Source organism: Falco peregrinus, chromosome 5, assembly GCF_023634155.1.
Source record: "Falco peregrinus isolate bFalPer1 chromosome 5, bFalPer1.pri, whole genome shotgun sequence".
NCBI classification, from domain to species: Eukaryota; Metazoa; Chordata; class Aves; order Falconiformes; family Falconidae; genus Falco; species Falco peregrinus.
Window position 1 is genome coordinate 20609990 of NC_073725.1, and position 19712 is coordinate 20629701.

At 44.9% G+C, this 19712-nt stretch overlaps 1 protein-coding gene across 1 annotated transcript in view; it reads left to right on the plus strand.

Moving 5' to 3' along the window:
- Positions 1-493: 493 nt before the first annotated feature.
- AOAH (acyloxyacyl hydrolase) overlaps positions 494-19712 on the plus strand; it is an 80542-nt gene continuing 61323 nt past the window's right edge. The window contains exons 1-3 of the mRNA XM_005242197.4: positions 494-674; positions 1102-1256; positions 15671-15766. Coding sequence (XP_005242254.2) covers positions 1103-1256; positions 15671-15766 — 250 coding nt within the window. The 5' untranslated portion in view covers positions 494-674; position 1102. The remainder of the gene's footprint in view (positions 675-1101; positions 1257-15670; positions 15767-19712) is intronic.

Genomic DNA, 19712 nt, shown 5'->3' on the forward strand with positions numbered 1-19712 from the left:
TAAACATGTTTTACTCTCTGCTTTTGCTTCAGGCTGGGGAATGACTGGTTTCTGCGTTATCTGGGGGACAAGGAGAAAACAGAAATGAGGAAACCTTTAGTTGTTGTGACTGCCAAAGCGGGAAAAGCTTAGGATTTTTCAAGCCTTGCAGGCAGCTGGGCGCTGCAAATGAACGTTCTCACAGCTGATGAGGAGAGGGGTTCAGCTCCCGCTGCTGCCCTTATGCTGGCAGCTGCCTCTGCCCCCCCTGGCTCGACCCCAGCAGAACTAAAGCCCTGGCAAAACCCCAGCATGGGAGCCCTGTCCCTCACACCCCTGTGGCTCCAGCCCAAGGGACCGCTTTCTTTTATTTTTCACACCCTGCCCTCCCAAACGGAAGCCCTGGTTGGAAAATCTTACAGAAGCTGCCGGAGAGATGTTTTTTTTTCTTGTCTGCGGAGGAGGGCAGAGGAGCGACAGCGGCGGCGTGGGGGGAAGGGATTGTGAAGTTGGTTTGGGTTTTTTTGTTTTTGCAACACTAGTTGTTCAGGGGAGTGTCTTGCGTTATTAACGCTGAGTGGCTCCGGCAACTACCGTGGTTTAAGGTCGTTAGTCATCCGCTGCGGCCGCAGGAGGCACGGGAGCGCTGAGCCAGAGCTGTCGGTGCAACCCTCTCGGTCCTCCCAGACCGGCAGGTTGGGAAGAGCTGCAAACGGGGGGCGGGGGGGTGCGGAGAGCAGCCTGGGGCCACGGGGACATCCTCCCAGCTTGGCCACGGCATGCCCACGTGTGTGGGACTTGCCAGGTTGTAGTGGGTGACTGCATAGCACCCCGAGTGGCCTGAGAGGGGCTGAGGGGTGTGCGAAGTGCAGGGGCTGGGAGAGCACCTGCAAGGGGTGAGTGTGGGATGCTCCACGCACCCTGTGGGAGGGCATGCGTGTGTGTCCCTGCCTGGGAAGCGGTCCTTGCGTTACACACAGCTGCACACAGGCACACTGGTCTCCTTTCACCTCAAGCTGCTAATGAGACAAGGATGCAGGATGCTCCCTGAGCATTAAGGGAATACAGGTCCGCGTGCACCCTTCCCACCTGATTTCTTCCTTTTTTTTTTTCCTGCCTTAGGATGAGGAGGTCTAGGCAAACATCCCTTAATTTATTCTGCATCCTCTGGCTCCTGCTTCTGCTGAAGGCTGCCTCTTCCACCCCTCTCCCCCATGGAAACAATCCACCACCCCCTTCGCTCCTCTCCGGGCTGTACAAAGGACACACCTGCGTCGGTATGTATTCAGGTTTTGTTTGCCTGCTGGACTAGTTCATTTTTTACTCCACCAGTGAGCTGAGAATTGCTATGCACATCATAAATCACTCCTTTATCTATTTCAACAGCTGTACTGCAAAATACTCATAGTCTTTGGTGAAATAATCACTGAAGATTATGCAAGGCCAGCATGGGGTCTGGAGTTATTTTATGATTTTGTTTTTGAGTGGCTGCTTCCCAAAGTTCATGTTTTTGCTCTGTGGGGAATGGCATCTGAAAGGCTGGCTTTAACATCTGTAAGTCTGGGACCTGGAAAAAAGGTGTTACGGGGTCCCAGTGTTTGTTAGGGTTTGTGATGCATTTTGCTGAACTGCAGGAAACGCCCAGGGTGTCCTCATTGATTTCATTGCCTGGGAAACGGTTCTTAAGAATGGTTGATCCGTGCTTGGGCCAGAGAGCTTTGTGGTCTGGTTGGTCATCTCCGGACAGCCAAGTTGTGAGGGCTGTTTCCTCATCTTTCCTTTTCGTGACTGCTCATGTCTGCACAACCTGTACTAAAGTGGGGCGAGTGTATTTTGTCAACCCCACTCTGGTGTGACTTCAGTGACTGTGGTGATCTCCACAGCAGCTATAGTTGGAGGTATCCCATAGTCTCAGCTGACTAAGCGATTCCCAAAGCAAGAGCAGTATCACCAAAGTCAGTGTGAACAGGGGGTATCTCTATGCCAGAAATGCCCTTGGTGTGAGACTCTGTGTACCTAGAGAGATGTGATAGCTTGTATTTTTTAAGTGAGCAAATATTAAATGATGGGTATGTCTTATGCATTATGTTCAAAAGTTTTATTTTGTTGTCTTTTAGCTTTTCATGACACTTTTGCACTGTAAACATAAACCCTGTCACAGTTACAAATTGCTTTCAGTGGGGATCAAAGAACATAATTGTAAATAATAATCCTAAACTTGATAGAAACTTTTTTTTTTTTGGCCTCCCTTCTGAGCCATCCACAGTGTCCGGTCAGATTTGGCACCGGCGAGGCAGGGTGAAGTGGAGCGGAGTGCAGCCAGGGTGTGAGGCTTGCGCAGCCCCCGCCAGGCTTCAGCCACCAGCCTGAAAATGAAAGCAAGTTGTAAAAAGTAGAAATGGCTATTGGGGACTGGCCTTGTCTGAGCCGGCAGCCACACAAGTGGTGACCGAACAGCTGCCAGAGCAAGAGGGAAGTGGGTTTTAATGACGAGATCTTTAGGCAGGCATGGTTTCAGTGGTGCAGGAAAGGCAGTGAGAGTGCTCACCCGTAGTTTTACACTGGTGTTTTTAAAATGTCAGGTGTGAGTGTTGCATGCCCTTTCCACCCTATTGACCCAGCAAGGCTCTACATTCCTAAAGTGACTGCACATTGCATTGAAGTTGCCTTGCACCAGATAAATTGTCCTTTTTTTTTTTTTTTTTTTCCCCTCCCAAAGGGAGAAGGGCTGCACCAGCCCCATCGTTGGGACCACCCAGCACCTCCCCAGCGTGGGGAGATACCAAACCCCCCGCCTCCCACACAAATTTCTCTTTCTGATGTGTCCCTTCAACTAAAAGCACCCACGTGAGCTCGCCTCAGGACCAACACAGACTGTCTGTGCCTCTGTAAAGCAAAGCAGAGCGTGAGGCGGGCAGGGGCCAGGCAGGCAGGTGGCCGGTGCCCACATGCAGGCCGGCGAGGCCAGACAGCCACCTCTGCGGCTTCATGGATGAGCTCCTCTCTTGACTGACTATTGAAAACCCTTGCGAGCCATCTGCCTCTTACTTTTCACCACAGGGAAGGCACAGAGGAGCTGGTAGTTACCCCTGCCATGGCGCGGGGCAGGGGTAACACCCGCTCTTGCGGCTGACTCAGTGCCCAGCCCTGTTAGGAGCAGAAATTAAGTCGAGATCAGCCTCATCTCTAGGGGGAAGACCGTGATTTCTTCTCAGCAGCTCGCCCCCAGGCCCTGCCAGCTCAGTTTTCTGTCCAGGCAGGCACTGGGAGAGAGCCGTGACAGCTTCTGCTGGGCCTTGCCTTCTAGGCTGAGGCAGCATTTTTAACAGGAGAAATGCCTGCTGCCAAATGCATAGGAGATTTTCTTGAAGAAATAGACTTTTTCATGCAAGTTAAATGTGTGGTCAGGTGTCTAATCTTTCAAAGTTATCTTCCTCTCTTTTCTGAGGGAAATGAAGTGGCTGCACATTGAATAGCCATTCCTGATTGCCGCTGTGTGCCTACCACCTGCACCATCGAGATTGCTGTTAGCAGCCAAAGCTGGTCATGAAATGGATTCCCTTTCAGTAAGAAAACCAAGCAAACATTTTCCATTAAGCCTTTTCCCTGATAGTATCATGCTTCTTGAAGAAATATGTAGAAACAATATGACAGGAGAGCGAAATGCAGCTCTGCTACCTCCATCGAGTGCAATGCAAGTTGGTTGCTTCCTTCTTCTGTTCCCCTTCTAGCAGCACGCTCCGGGCAGGCACCATCTGCCCCAGTATATTCTGACCATACCAGGTAAGCAGCTGGCTGCTTCAAGGGACTCCCCTGCCCTTAGCATGTCCTGGGAAATGTATTTTGGGCAGGCACCCATATGCCGATATGGACCAAGGCTGGAGGAGAAGAGGGTATGCGTTCGGTGAGGTGCCACCGCAGGCTGAACAATTTGGGATGGCTCACAGAGGGAGGCTGGCCAAAACATTTCTGCTTTCAGATTGTTACTTGTCTAAAACAGAAGGTGACTCTTTTGCAGCAAGCCTAATTGTCTTAGAAAACATTTAGACAGGAGTTTTAATCAACCGCAGTAACTACAGAAAAAGTCTCATCATTTTTGCTACATTTTCTTGAAAAATTTGGCCACTTCATTCAAGGAAAGTCTTTTTATAATTGACTTGGTGTAAAAATAAATCATCCAGAAAATGTTCCCACCTAAAAAGGGAACATTAATACTGCTGCCTTTTAGAATTACGGAAAAGAGGGAGAAAGGACCTGATGATAATCCTTGCAGCCACAAGATCAGATGTAGTATACCTAATCAGTTCCTAACCATCTCTAACCTTCTCTAAAATAGATACATGGTCTTTCTTTGGCCCTGTCAGTAGAAAAAATTTTCCCAACATCAGACAGCCTTATATCTCCATCAGTGTTTGTGCCTCCCCAGGCTGGAAAAATGCCCACCTTTTTGCATACTGTGAAATCAGCTCAGGCCCTTCCTCTGGGCCTCTGGCACATTTTGCATGTGGTATTTTCATCTGTTTTTTCCTTATGGTTGATAAAAGGGCTTTGGTATGTTTTCCTGCATGCAAAGGCCTGTGAAGCTGTTTTTCTGCATGTAAAGATGGTATGTTTTGGCTCTGCGTGATGGTTCGGGAGCTGGATGCTATGTCTGGTTTTTGCTTCTGGGTTTGTTACTGACTGGCAGTGTGGCTTAAGGGATTTGTTCAGTACGAGACCCAGAAACCCTTTTGCTAGGTGTAGCCCGACTGTTTCAGCAGGGCATCCTGAGAACAAGATGCTGTGTACTTTTCTCTCAAAAATTAAGTATGAATGAGCCCTCCAGATACTCAGGGCTTTGACTTTCCCTATCTGTTGAATGAGGAAAATACTGCCCATTTCACAGGGCAAGCAAAGTTTTACTTAAGTTAATGTTAAGGTACCCAAAGACAAGTACAGTAACACTGGTAACTGTTGACACTGGTGCTAATGGGTCATCATACCTAAAATCCTGTTCCTTATTTTTCTACTATTTCTGATAAATTTTTAAAGATTTTATTCCACATCTCCCACCGCCTTGAATTACAACAGAGCCAGCCCTTAAAGGGTCTTTGCAAATTGCCCTGTTGTCTAACAAGGGTGACTTCATCCAGAAGTATATGAAACCTCGGGAAAGATGGAAGCTGCCTTGGAGAACACAGAAAGCAGGGGAGACACTGAAAGACAGGAGGGAACTACTGTATTCATCTCTCTGTAACATGGTGAAAAAAGGAAATCTGGGGAATTGTAGATTGTCAGTTAAACATCAATGCCTAGAAAAATCCTGCAATAGTTAATAAAACCTTATAAAAGCACCTTTCAAAAGTAAATACACATAAAAGCCTCACTGGATTTACCAAGGAGAAAGTGTCAAATCAATCTAATTTTCTTTGCTGATAAGACAATGGCATGTAGATACAGAAGAAGTAGTAGATGTTACAGCTGGACTTTAGTAAGGCTTTTGGCACCACCTCAGCCCTCATCTAATGGCTCAGAGATACGTGACGTTGATTAAGCTTCTACAGGGCAGGACAAAACTGGTGAGTGGCCTTGTTCAGAGAACGATTATGAGTGGCTTGCTCCCTAAGCAGAAGGATGTACAAAATGAGGTCTTTCTTGGACCTAGTAACACTTCATATTTTCATTAGCCAGGATAATGAAGTAGTGTGCTATTAAATTAGCAGCTCATATAAAGCTGAAAAGGTTTGCAAGTACAATGGGAGGGCAGGATTAAATTCAAAACAGTCTTGACAGCTCTGAGTACTTTCCCCCCACACTTCAGCAGAAATAGTCAATGACACATGTAGCAAATGACCGGCTGGGTAACATCCCTAGGGAAGATCATCTGGGCTTGTAGTGGCACAATGATGGCATGCTGTCATGAAGCACACACATGCTGCATACACCAAGACATGTGAACAGAAGTTAGCTTGCAAGACATGTGAAGTAACGCACTACCTTTCTCAGCATTGACAAAGCCTCAGAGGAATCTCTGCCTTCCCTTTTGGGGCTGTGCATAAAAAATGATGCAGAGTGACAGGAGGTTTTGGAGAAAAACAAACATGAGCTATAAAGAGAGACCGAATAAATTAGAGTTAATTAATCTGGAGAAGAAGAGCTTGAGAAAAGACATTATATTTGTCCTCGAAAACTTTAAAGGGTTGATCCATCGTCCAGGTTCATAACAGCTATGGCAAGAAATAACAGAAATGGATACCAGTAGGGACATTCAGGTTAGGAAGAAAATTTTCTAATGGTAATGGTGAGTGAGCAGTGTCATCAGCTCCTGAGAAGGCTGTAGAAGACCTTCTTAGAGATCTTAACAGATTTGTGTCTACCCTGTCCCCTTGGAATGGCATAGGTACCACATATGGGCTGCTAGGGCAGATGCCTGTGTAAGATGACTTCTTCCAGGCTGGCTTTTCAGGGGTTCTGCACGGTGACCACAAGAACCATTTGCAAATAGCAGGGTTTATTTATTTTCTCCTCAGCAGCAGGCTGCTGCGCTCTTTTGGCGATTAACTTTGGCTGCCCTTTTTGGAATGAGGCAATTAGTCAGGGAGCGCTCAATACAGCCGGACAGCAGTGCTTTCCATCTTTACTGGCAAGCGGAGATCCTGTGGGTCAGCAGCCGGGGAAGCAAATTTCCCCATCTTTGTGCTCAATATAATGCCATTCTCAACAACCTTTGTGGTTCATCTCTTCTGTTCACCCACAAGCACATAATTCCTAGCGTATGAAGAAGCATGTTTTTGAAACATATTTTCAGCTTTGCTTACGTTAAAGAATAGATGTTTCCAAGCTTCCCAGCAGTGTTAAACACAGACCTCTACCTGGGTTGATTTGTGTGATAGTCAATGTCCTCAACAGTTTGCCTCCGTCTAGCTGTGCATGAGTGCAGGGATGAAATACACCCTGCGGAGTGGCAGCAGGACCGGTGGCCTTTGGAGTTCCCAATAACTTCACACAATGGAACATGCCAAATGGAGTTGGAGGTTTTTAATAACTGCGCTCAGACAAAGTGGCTGTGCACATATTGTCTGGGGAGGCACCATGACAGAACATATAATTTACAGCTCAGTGAGTTCTGTAAAAAGGCCATGCCCAGTATCAATGTGGCACTACAATGCATTTTACTCTGAAAGGCTGGGAATCAATTTTGATTACAGCTAAACCATCGCCAAGCCACAGCACCTCTGTTCACTTCACTGACATTGCTCAGTTCACTCAGTGGCAGAATTTGGCCTGATGATCAGTAATAAATACCAAATTTGACCATAACATTCGTTCCTATGATTATACTTTGGATAGAAAAAACACAGGCGTGTGAGTAGTACAATAGAGATACTAAAGCCACTATTAAAATAGGAATATTTTCTACAGGGATTCATATTTTTCAGCAATTGATGGTAAAAAATTTCATTTTCAAAATCACCCGAAGTCTTACTGAAAGTTTATGACTGTAAAATGCAAATATAACCATTGATCACAATAAAAAGGTGTGCTTAGCATACCGACATATCTGTGTGTGTAAATACACAATGATATATATTTATATGTGCATTTGTAGGCATGCATAGCCTCATACGTTTTACATTACTGATGCTTGCTTTTAGTGTAAGTTTTCTCTTATAGTCTTATTTATTTAGTATTGAGTGTCTGCAGCAGTTTGGCTGCTGATTACCACAACGTGTGTGCCTTCAGCTCTTGTTGATATGGTAGCCCTATACAGAACTTCTCTATGTTTAAGGCAGTCACTTTCAGTGGTTATAGGAACTGTATATCTGAAAAAAAGTGCATTTAGAATTAAAATGGTCAAAACTTTGTGGCAAGGATGAAGTTACCCAGCTACATTAACTCCCCCTACCACCATTCAGGCTTCAGTAAATTTTTAATATCCGTTCCTGATTAGGAAAAGAAAAATATGTTAATGGAACACATACACACACAGTTGGGTTTTTTCTGTTAATTAATGCAAAAAGCATTTCGATTGGAAATGCCTGGGGTTATAGATTTTGTTAAATAGGGCTCTTTAAAGTGTGATGTGGGAAACATTAGGGATACGTTTGGCTGGCAGGTATGGATACCAGAGTCTTCCACTAGATGGAAACTGAATTTTCTGTACCGGCCTAACCATGCCAGAGTCCTCATTGGGTGTTTTAAGGAAACAGTAATGAACAGAGCTCTGAAGTCGGGGGTCTGAAGTGCCTCACTGCTACTGGGTGAGCCGCAGCAATGATAATTGATATTCTGGGGTTTGCTGGTTTTGTTACAGAGCTACCGTGCACTCAAAATACTGCTATACTGGTATTAATATTTCAAAAAATGCCTTTATCCAGTATATTATATGTAATTTTATGCCCAGTGAAAGGTTTGGTGATAGTGTACCATTTATCATTTCTGAGGTATTTTATGGCACTTAGCAAATTTAGGGGGAAAAGGTCTTGCATATGCTAACATATTTGAATATGGATACCTATAATTATATTCCATCACTTCTGTATCTCTATAAAATACATTAACATTGTAAATGAAATGGGAAGCAAAGTCTGAGTTAAAAAACTTTTACACTCGGATTTCTTTCTAAATTACCTTTCAAAGCAACAAATCCTCTGGCTGTATATGGGAAAATAAGTATCCTAATTTAGCATATACAGTTATGTCATTTGAATATTTCCACATTGGAATGAAATCTTAAGGTTATAAAGGGCTGTTCTTTGAAAGTATCAGCTTGGCGCTGAGAAGCAGTGAAAGAAGGTACAGTGGGTATTGGGAAGTATTAGGAAAGGAATATATACTGAAAAAAAGGTTGTAACTTTGCGTTGTAACTTTGCATATCCGTGATCTGCCTGCACCTAGAATATCCACGTACATGTCCCCATCTCAGAGGAGAAAACCTTTTTTCTTATTAGGTCCCCAAGTGAATGCTCTTATTTCAAACAAGAATGTCTTATTCCAGGTTGAACTGGAACTGGACTAGATGAATTTGGAAAGAGGTGTTTTTACACCAGATCAACAGCACGTACACGAGGAGCAGCAGTATTGGCTTTTGTAGATAGGCTCTGGGGACCCCTCATCTGTAGTCTTTAAGAGTTGCATTGGAGCCTCTGATCATCTATAAATGGAAGAAGCAAAGACGGTGGTTTTGGAAAACCTTCATCTTCTGTATAAAACCTGGAATATGATAGATGGGTTCATTTATACAGGGGCTTGCTGCTGCAGACAGGTATTTGAAGCAGAGGTTTGCTGCTTTGCCAAGAGAGGCTCTGGCTCCTGCTCCACCGGGAGTGAGCGGGCTGACCACAGCCTGGCTGGCAGGGTTTGTGGAGAACTATTTGTGTCCAAGGCCACTTTTGGGGGCTTATTTCCTCCTTGTACTCCAGGGAGTAGGTTTAATTTATGGCTGGGGAATGGCTATATGGTTGGAGGGGCGAGAAAGATCTCCAGCACCCAGGACTGTGAGCAAAGGATGGCAAAAGATGTGCCAGGTGGCAGAAATCCCATTTAACAGAGTTTTACTCAGACAAATATATCTACAGATCTGAAACTTAGAGAGGCAGCTTTCACTATCCAGACACTTCTTGACATCCCTAGGTATAATTCTAATTATAGAGCCTTTCAAATGTGTGCGGCAGAAGTGGATTAAGTTAAATAGTCTGCTCAAACTGCCGGAGGCTTCACAGCTAAGAAATGAATTTCTCTAGCTCTGATTTTATTATTGGGGTATGATTTTTTTTTTTTCCCCCGAGCTTATTGGAAATGTCATTTTATTATTACTATTTTCAAATGCATGGAGAGAAGTACTTCCTGACGTGTGAGTTTTCAGATTACCGCTGCTGAGCAAAATGGTTATGGTTTTCTCTTATCTCTTCAGAAATTAATAGCAGATGGGACAAACTATCACTAAAAGAGACAGGCATTTTATTAATACCACAGTCTAGTTTCTAATGGCTAGTAAGCATTATAATACCAAAGAATTTCTTCCAGAGAAAACATCCTTCAGCCTATCAAGGCATTGAAACCTATTCTTGAAGTATGACAGCACAGTCAATTTCTTTGAACTTGTTTCTAAAGAGGTGATATGCAACTATAAAAAATTTAGAGCTTTTTTTTAACCTTTAATTATGAAGCCTATCTACATTGCCTTGTACGCGCCCAGCTCATGATGAGAAATAAATCGCATCTAAATATCTACTAAATTAAAGTAAGCAATAGTTGCTAATAACTGTCGGGACCTAGAAGTGCTTTTCTACAGATGCCAGAGTATTAAGGAGTTTATGTTCTCACGCACGTTGTAAGTAATGAATGCAGTGAGATTTCTGCAGCCAAAGACAGCTGATTTCCCTCTGTCCTTTTTAGCTAACTAATTATTTTCCATTTTTAGCCAGCAGAATTAAGACCCATTAAAGGCTAGAATAACTGGTTAGCATTTCTGATTATATTTGGTGTGCAGGGAGATTTCTGTTTATTTCATTAGAGGTAGTGGCTTCTTAAGCTGCAACCAACAGTAAATTCTTTTTGTTACTAAATCCAGAGGAAGATGATTAAAAGAGAGCAGGTTTGTAGTAGGAGCAAGGGTAGTCTGAATTAACTTTAATTTATAGACACTAACCTCTTGAGGTTTTGCCTATAGCCCAACCCAGGAGATAGGTTCTCCTAAAGGATGAATCTGAATTACTGGGGGACAGCAAAATTTTATCCAAAAAAACAGGGAGCCTGGGTGGGTTAGACTCCCTCAACTACAGTGAATCCCCTTAGAAACTCCTTCTCCCTCCTCCCAGGGTTCAGACTTTTTCCTGAGTAATTTACAGTCTCCATCCCAAAAGCTGCTCCCAATGTCATCAGTCTAAATGAAAGGCTTTGAGGCCAGCAGAGCCAGAACTCAAGCCGGCGATCCCTGGGACATGGCCCACGGCAGGGCGATGAGAGATGCCAGCAGACCATGAGGAGTGAAGAGAGGTGGACCAAGGACACCTGATGAAAACCCAGGTAGATGAGGGAAACAGAAAGCAGATCAGCTGACGGCACGCATTGGTGGCACGTGTTCCCAGGGAGCACCTTTCCCACCAGGGGGTGGGAGGACTCCCCAAATGCAGGTCCAGAGACTTGCATCTTGGTCCAGGACCATGGTGCCTGAGGCTAAGGATGCCCCAAGTGGAACTGCAGATCCCTTTGAAAATCAGTCAAACTTTCTTAATCAGCTTGTCCTGTGAAGCGTAGTGTTTGATCTGGAATAAGGGCATTCGTGGGGGAGCATTTGAGTAACTGAGGTGTGGTCTGTGGGTGCCCGAGGTGGGGAGGGTCTAATAGCGTGACCAGAAGCATCTTCTCTGTGATGGTAAAGACTAGTTTATGAGAGCAAACATTTAAGTTCAGCTCTGTGCGTTTTTCCCAAGTAGTCAGGCTATTACTATTGTTGTTTACATTCATATAGCATCTAGTAGCCCAAGGAACTGCATTAAGTACTGCACGAACTCAGCGATGGCTCCGTTAATTCTCATGCAAGGCAAATCTCCTTTTGGGCTTGGTTCAATAGGCACAGAAGTGTCTTACTGACTTAATCAACATGAAAAATTTCGATTTAATTGCTGGGAGACCGTTCCATGAGTAGGGTTACCTGCATGATTGTGTTTGTGATTAAGAATTCTGTTTCTATCTGGCAAAGCCGAACAAAAAATAGTTGGGTTTTTTTTGTCTTCCCTCTGTGGTACTTTGACAAACATGAGAAACACATCTTCAGTGGAGACTGTCTTCTTGCATAACAGAGGAAATGGAGCACCAGGGGTATTTTTTATCCCAAGCCCAACTTCCTGGATTTCAAGCACTCAGACCGTTTGCCCGTAAGCCCCTTTCTTTGCATTGACTCTACTGGAGGTGAGAAGACCTCACTGTGGTAATGAAAATGAGAATGATGGGGGCAATGTCTGAGGCAGAGAGAGAGGAGCCTCTTTGCACCCCCACCCTGAGATGAATCATTAGGCAGGCTGCTGAGCCTGCGCTTGGGGTGAGTAACTCTATTTCAGAGAAAAGACACGCTTTCCTCACCTGCCTCATCTGCAGCGTGGGGCCGTGTTATGAGCTGGTCTCTCCTGTTCAGAGGGGGTTGACTTGTTACATTGATGTAAAATCTGGCCTGATAAAAACACTGGAATAAAATCTCTCCTTGCAGCACTGGAGCCAATATTTTGGCACCCAAGGATGCTGCAGCTGAGAGCAGAGACATTGCAGAGGTTGATATCTGCTGGCAGCTGGAGCAGACCTGCCACGACACGGGAAGCGTGAGCTGCAGTGTGGGTGGTGAGGGCAGGCGGGCAGCATCCCGCCTCCATCGGCAGCGGTCTGCAAGTTGCATTGCAGTGGTGCCTGGCACCCTCTGGTCCCACAGTGGATGAGGGCATGCTGGAGGCAGGAGACAGACTTAGAAACTAGAGCCAGGCAGAACCCCCTGTTCCCGTACCACTTGGTGGGGATGCTCAGCAAGCAGGCCAGGTGGAAGAAGTAGCAGGGAGGATGGGGGAGCTGGGGTCTGAGAGAGGACGACCCTGTCCTCTCTGCAAAGTGTGCTGGCAGGTCCTGACTGAAGGTGCAGGAGTGCTGGGTTACACAGCACAGGCAAAATGAGCTTCATTTCTCTGCTGCAGTTGGTGACACTGTCAGCTCCCTGGCATGACAGGTTACTGAGCCTCAGGGACATGAAATCCCATATCACCTCAGTTTTCACCCGCCCCCGTGTGTCTGAGCTCACACCTCTGCTATGGGGGCTTTTCCCTTGCTTTCCACTCAGGCTTGCAATTTTGCATTCTGGTCAAGCCATGCTACTCCTCAAGCTGCATTGGTGTCTGCTCCATTGCTGTTGCCCACTTGCCCATGTGTTCAGTTCTGCGTCAGCCTGTGTTTTGGGGACTGTTTGCTCTCCCAGCGCCTCTGCCTGGTGAAGCATCATCCTCTCCTAACTTTTCTAACCTCAGTGTCTCCTGAGTTTCCTTCACTTCTCCTTATCTTCATATCTCATGGACTCCTGGAGCCCTGTCTGCTAAGAGCTGGCATATCCTCATTCATAGCTTCCTCAAGCTCCTGGTGGAAAAGAATGAGAGGTAAAACAACAAAAGCTGTCTCCTTTAGGAAATATCAAAGGACTAGCTCCTTTCCCATCTTTCTGCTTGGACTTACTCCTTTTTGTCTTTCTGACTTCTAGACAGCAAGATTGTTAGATGAAGGTCTGACCTTGGTAACAGAAGAAAGACATCTTTTATCCACATCAAAAAGCGGTTTTTTGGTTAAGACATTATTTGGGTCATCTAATTTTTCTGAGCCTCCATCCTCATGAATAAAACAGGCACAGAAGGCAGGGGAAGGGTAGTCTCGGTTGTCTGTAGGTTGCTCAGGTGTGTTAATAATGTGGCCTTGTGAGAACCAAGTTATGCAATGGCTTTTAGGTGTGTTTCCAGCGTGTTTTAAGGATGTGCACTGCTCTCTCAGTGCTAAGCAATGGAGTTGGTCCAGCGTGTCTCTGCTCACGCTACCCTTGCAAATAAGCCAGGGTCTGTTTTCTGTCTCTGGAGCCAGTGCAGGGCATGGCTTGCACCCAGACAGCTGAAGTCTCTTGCAGGGTGCAATTCCCCTGCTGCCTTGACTGGGTGTTCTTGTCCAAGCGTGCTCTGGTGAGTGGTCCCTAGCACAAGCACAGGCAATGTCTGGGGCATGGCATGGGATGAGACTGTGCTAAGGCACCTGCTGGTGGTTAACCAGGGACCAGATGGCCCTGGGCTGTTCTTCAAACCCAAGTCCTGTGCATGCTTTAGCCTCCAGCTTGGATGTCCTCTTTGGTTTTAGCCTGGGTCTTTATTATTCTACTTTTTTTTCCTCCTCTTTATGAGCTATCGTGTTTTAATTAACTGCTAATTCCTTGGGTTAGCCTCTGGCTATTTGGGGAGGGGGGTGGGGCAGAGAAGAGAATGGCTTGCTTCAGGGTTTTTTCTTGGTTGCATCTGTCTCCATTTATTCTCTTATTCTTCTAGGCTGACTGGAGGTAATGGCTCTTAGCATGCTTTATAAATCATTCCGCAGAGGACTTTGAGTGAGTGTTTTATTTAATAAGTATGGAGAAGTGGGCTTTTATGCTCGCAAAAGAGATGGCAAGTTCATTGTGATTTCCACTGGATTACTGTATTTGGGGTAGAAGAAGTAATAGAAGACTCAAAGGTATTGGTCTTACAGCAAGTTCCAATTGTATTACCTCCTCTATCACTTGCTACTTGATCCATAGGAGCATCAAAGTTATTTACGTTGAAAAACAGGACTTTGATTTAATAGCACATAGGCATAGGTACCTGGAAGGAATTTAAAAGCTCACTTTGAAGAGTTGTGCCAGTCTGAAAACCTGAACATTAATGCTCTTGAGCTTTGGAAAAAGGTGGATCTGCAGCGACATCCAAATGCTGCAGCTCACCTCCATTTCCAGACCGTCAGAGCAAGTCCTGAGCACTGAGATTTCTTGCAGAGGGGAGAAAACAGGGTTCAGCTACAGGGATGTCAAAGAGAAATCTTTTTTCAGGGTGCTGAAAACTGGTGTCCCAGCCCCTCGTCTCCTGGCTGCCTGGGATACCCACTTCTGTTATACAGGTTCTGAGTCCAGGCAGGGACCTCACCCTGGTTACCAGGTCTGACTGTATTGGTTAGACTTTGCATTACCAAATGTAGCTTCTTTATAAAATGGTGAAGCCACTGCAGAAAGAGAGAGCACAATGCTGGAGTACAGCATTTTAAGACCAACTCAATATGAACCACTTACGGTCATGATGTGGATTTTGAATGATTGCTATGTGGGGATTGCATTGAACCTGCTTAATCCCATAAACATCAGAAAAAGTGCTGCACATCCCAAGAAATGCTTCACTACGATGTGCAAGTTCTTGGGTCTCAGCCACAGCTAGTCCAAGGAGCAACTAGGCTTTAGCACTGCTTGCACCCAGGTTAGCGGTGAGAAAGACCAAGCTTCATAAGTCATAGGAAATGGTTTCTTTTCAGTCACGAAGGAGAGAAGGATGAGCTCTGAAGACAGTTTGGCTTTAGGAATTGTGTGGCTGGGCCCAGCAGCCCCAAGCATGCTGAGCAGCGCTGGGCTTCAGAGGAAAGTCTGTGAAGAAATGTAGCCACGGATGCTTTGTGGTGTTTAACACATATATCTGCTTCATGATGTCTCTTCCGCAGGCAGTCATACCCATTCGGTTTTCAGTTTCAGTAGCTCTGTGTGACTTGTGTGGAGAGGTATAAAAGCCCTATCAAGAACAGACCTGTGCCTTTTTTCTTGTGAGAAATAACAAGAGAGCAGGTGGCCAAGCCAGCAGCTGTAACAGTGGCCACCCCCCTGGCTCCTTGATTTTCATCCTTGAAAGGATGGAAAATTGTTTTTCCAGGAGCAACATCCAGTGCTGTAAAAGCCAGGATATTCTGTGCCCTCCTCTGGCATTGGCATCCTCTCTTACAGGACAACTTACAGGTTTTGAGTAAAGACAGTAAAAGAGAAATTCATGGATTTTCCCCTTGAACGCTCATCTGCCCCAGAGTATCTCAAGAAATGAAATGCCCAACGATGCCTGAAATACTTCTGTGACATAGGGTGCTTCATCACACTTCACAGATAACCATATTCACTTTTTTTGTTTGTTTGAAGGATGTGTGCTTGTGGTGTCTGTAATCGAACAGCTTGCACAGTGGCACAACAGTACAGTAAAGGCAGCCACGGAGAGACTGTGCAACTACATACCTGGTAAGTACCAAATAATACACTATATGTTATGTTGGTACTGCTGTATTTCTCTGTTAATTAAAAACTCACATGTGGAGTCTGAAAGAGCTTTATCTACTTCTCTTGCAGCATCTCAAATGAATGTAGCTGAAAGACAGCAAGGTGCTATCCGCAGGGAAGTCAGTGTCATGGCTCACTTTGCTTCAGAGCTGAGATTTTGTCCCAGAGTTAGAGTGAAGGGGGTTGTATTAAGCCCACATACATGTGAGCACCAACACATGCAGACCTCTTCCCTCCCTGTTCCTCCGCTTTGTCTCTTTGTTAGCAGCTTAAGAATAGAGTCGCTGTATGGCCCAGCCACTCCTGTTTCTTGTTGATACAGGGTTTTATAGCAACTGTGAAGATGAAAACATTTTCAGCAGGTATAGGAAGCCACTGTTGTAGAATCTCAAAAATGAGCTGAGGTTGACAGGTGTAAGATGTGAGCATTTGGTCTGCACAGAAAAACTATTGAAATGTAACTGATGATACAAATTTCAAAAGCAATAGCTAATCCATGTGAATATATGTAGATTCCCCTTTTTCTGCCCCTTATTTTATCTGCCCAAAGGACCTTAGCTGTCCGAATACACAGCCCTAAATAGAGAACAGTTTGAATGCCAGAGTAGCTTTGTGCTTCACAGACCAATCCTATAACTATTTAACTAGATCTCACATATCTTTTTAATGTTATGAATGTAAAAGGATGGCTTAGGACTCTTCATTAAAGTCATTTTTATAGGACTTCACAAATTGTATCTCTGAGAAACCATCTTGCTTTGTAACCCTAGTTTCACAGAAGATGTGTGTAGAATATTAATTCCCTCCTTTCCAAGAGAGAATCTCCTGATGCAGGATAGGGCAGGGAGGTAATTGCTGGGATTCATTCATTGATAGAATGATGCTTATCTGATTTCTATTCCATAAGTCATATCCTCAGTGTTTTAAATTACAGGCACATAACCGTGAAGTTACAATTAGAAGCACTGATCCTGCTATTAAAATACAGTCTTCTTCTTTAAAATATGACATGCTAGCTCTATGTTCGTGATTCACCTGGTGGACCTTGTTCTGCTGACGTGTCAAGATATTTCTTTTCAGCTGCCATTCTTTACACATATAAAATCCTATTATCCCTTTAGTTAAATCTGTATAATCCAGTTACCTTCTATGAGATGCATGGATACACCCAATAGAAAAGAACTGACCCTGAACTTGAAAGGAATGAAAAATCCTATGGATTGTGTGGGAGTTACAGTGTAACCCAATTTATCCTGTCCCGGGAGGTGTAGGCTTCCTCTTGCTGCTTGGAACAATAGGAAAGTTTTGGATGCTTACAAGGAGCAAACCTACCAAAGCAGGACATGCCATTTCACCTGAAGGAACAATTTCATTATTGTTACATGATTGCAAGAACTGATTGGAAGAATAACAGCGACAAATTAATAGCAATGGGGCTTTTCCTAGGGCCAAAAAAGGAATAAGAACTCACGTGGGATTTTCAAGGGCCTCCTGTAATTTCAATTGCAATCAAGTTGGGGTTGGATCAAGCCTTTGGTAAAGTTATATGATGTTCAAGAACAAAAAAAATGTTTGGAGGAAAAGAGAGAAAAGTTCAGTACCCATCGATCCCACTCAATCCCATAGGCTGTGTAGAAAACACAATCACATCCTTTTTATATGGAAATATTTGCAATGTGTGTGATTCAGGCAACATGGCCAATAAACCTATGAAAATAAGAACAGTAACACCATGAGTGAAGGAGGTTCTTGAGAAGACAGAAAGGCCATGTTTGGGGGAATGGGCAGTATTTACAGTGTAAGAGATGCTGTTAGCAAGAATGTACCTGGATACTGGCTGTCTGCCTGATGAAACAGAGGTGTCTGATATCCGAAACGTGCTTTGAGACCATCTGCCTCCGGCATTGCCTCTGAGTCATGCATTGCTTCTGTGGTGGCCACTGCTGTGTAAACACCTTAGAGCTCAAGTGGAAATGGCAACATGATTAATAACATCTTTCTTGCAAATATTTATTCTCTGGGATTCAGCCAGAATTTGTGTTTCTCAGACTGTGAAGCTATAGAGGGAAACCTTCCAGACTTTTACCACTTAAGAACAGGACAGTTAGGGGGATCTTTTTTCTGAAGCAGGGCAAAAGCAAGCATACTTTAGATTTTCTCTAAATTTTCCACCTTTTAGTTTGGTTTAAGCTCTTCCCTTGCCCCTGAACACTCAAAGTTATTCATCATTTTCTCTCTCTCTCCCCGGCTCCTTTCTGACTTGCACAGCTTCTTCCTGACAGAGCTGTCTCTCTGCAATATCCTCTCGTTGTGTGTGTTAGCAGAGCCAGAGGTTTGTGACCACATGAATGCAGGCTGGCTTAGAGGGAGACTCCTGTAACTACTGCCCGTGGCTTGGGTTTGTTTTGCTGGAAACCAAAGCCTGAATGGCATCTGTATCTTCCAAGAGGGCTCTATGGGCTCAATGATAATATTATGTTATTGCTGTTCTTCTTACCACCCATCATTTTTTACACCTTAGGATAATTACATGTCAGGCTTCCTATATGCATAAGGAAATCAGTGCCTGGAAATCAGCGTGACCAGCAGACCCCACCATCAGCTCCCCAGAGCTGACAGCCAGCCAAATCCACCACTCCTCACAGCCACCAGTACAGGTTACAGCAGCCAGCTGGCTCCTTCAGGGCCAGAAACGTTATGGAAACCAGCTGGTTTGGGAAGCTCTTATGGAGACCATGGCCTGCGATGCACTGGGGACACGCTGGGGAAGCCAGCCACCTTCTCCCGTGGGCTACTGCAGGGAGCCAGGTGCCCTGCTGGCAAGCTTCATCAGACGCTGTTTTAATCAGCAATGATACCAAATGCAGGGTTATTGATGTCTGCAATGTCTTTCCTTTTAGGTGAACAAGAATAAAATCTAATTCTAGCCAGGAGACCAATTTTTAACTTGCAGATTGCTTCTAAAGAGCCAATAGAGAGAAGTTATGTGGCAAAGGAGGCAAAGAAATGAAGCTAATAATTTGATTGAAATGAAACACCTGGCATAGGATAAGAAAAATCAGCTATCGTAATTACAGAAGCTGCCTGCAACACCCTATGAGTAGGAGAGTGTTGGGGAAATTGTCTTTTCATTCCCTGCTATGTCTTTCTGGTCCCAGTCCTCCTTTCTTGGGTGCAGGTTGCCAGCCAGGTTGCCTGTAGTCCTGGCAGGAGAGCAGCTGTGGGAGTGAGTGCACACCCAGGCCCACTGATGGGGTCAGAGCTGTGAGGTGTTGTGCCCTCCCCAAAACAAAACTACCCACCTTGTATGCACCAGATCCCTGGCTCCGGGCATGAGCAGCCTGATACTGGTTAGAATTGAATATTCAGCCCAAAGTTGGAAGGGAGAGGTTGCTTTGGGGGTTTCTAAGGCTTTTCTTGGGGAAAGATGAGGACGCTGTATGTTTTCTTCCCCAAGTACAGATAGTTATCTGTCCGAGTAATAGAGATGCAAGAGAAAACAACATCTCGGGAATCTCAGAAGCTGCAAGTTTGTTGTCACTGTGCTTGTATGAGCCTGCCTCTTCACGACTTTTCCCACCACCACCCCTGCCAAAACAAGACCTGACACCTCCTTTGCAGGACACGTGCATGGTTAACCAGCTCTCATGTGTTCAGGCCAAGAAACAGTCAATTTTCCTTTGTGGGAACAATCAGACCAATGTTACCACCATGCCCTACCTGTATTCAATCTCTCCCACAAGTGTCTTTGCTCGGGTGCAGGAAGTGCTTTTTTTTACAATAGTACCTTAAAGAAATCTCTGATGAGCTGTCTTATGGCAGGCATACTTTACCCAGATTAAAGAAAGCCACCTGAGCCGTCATCCCAAAAAGTCACATGGCTACAGGCTGTGAAAAGAAGCCAGAT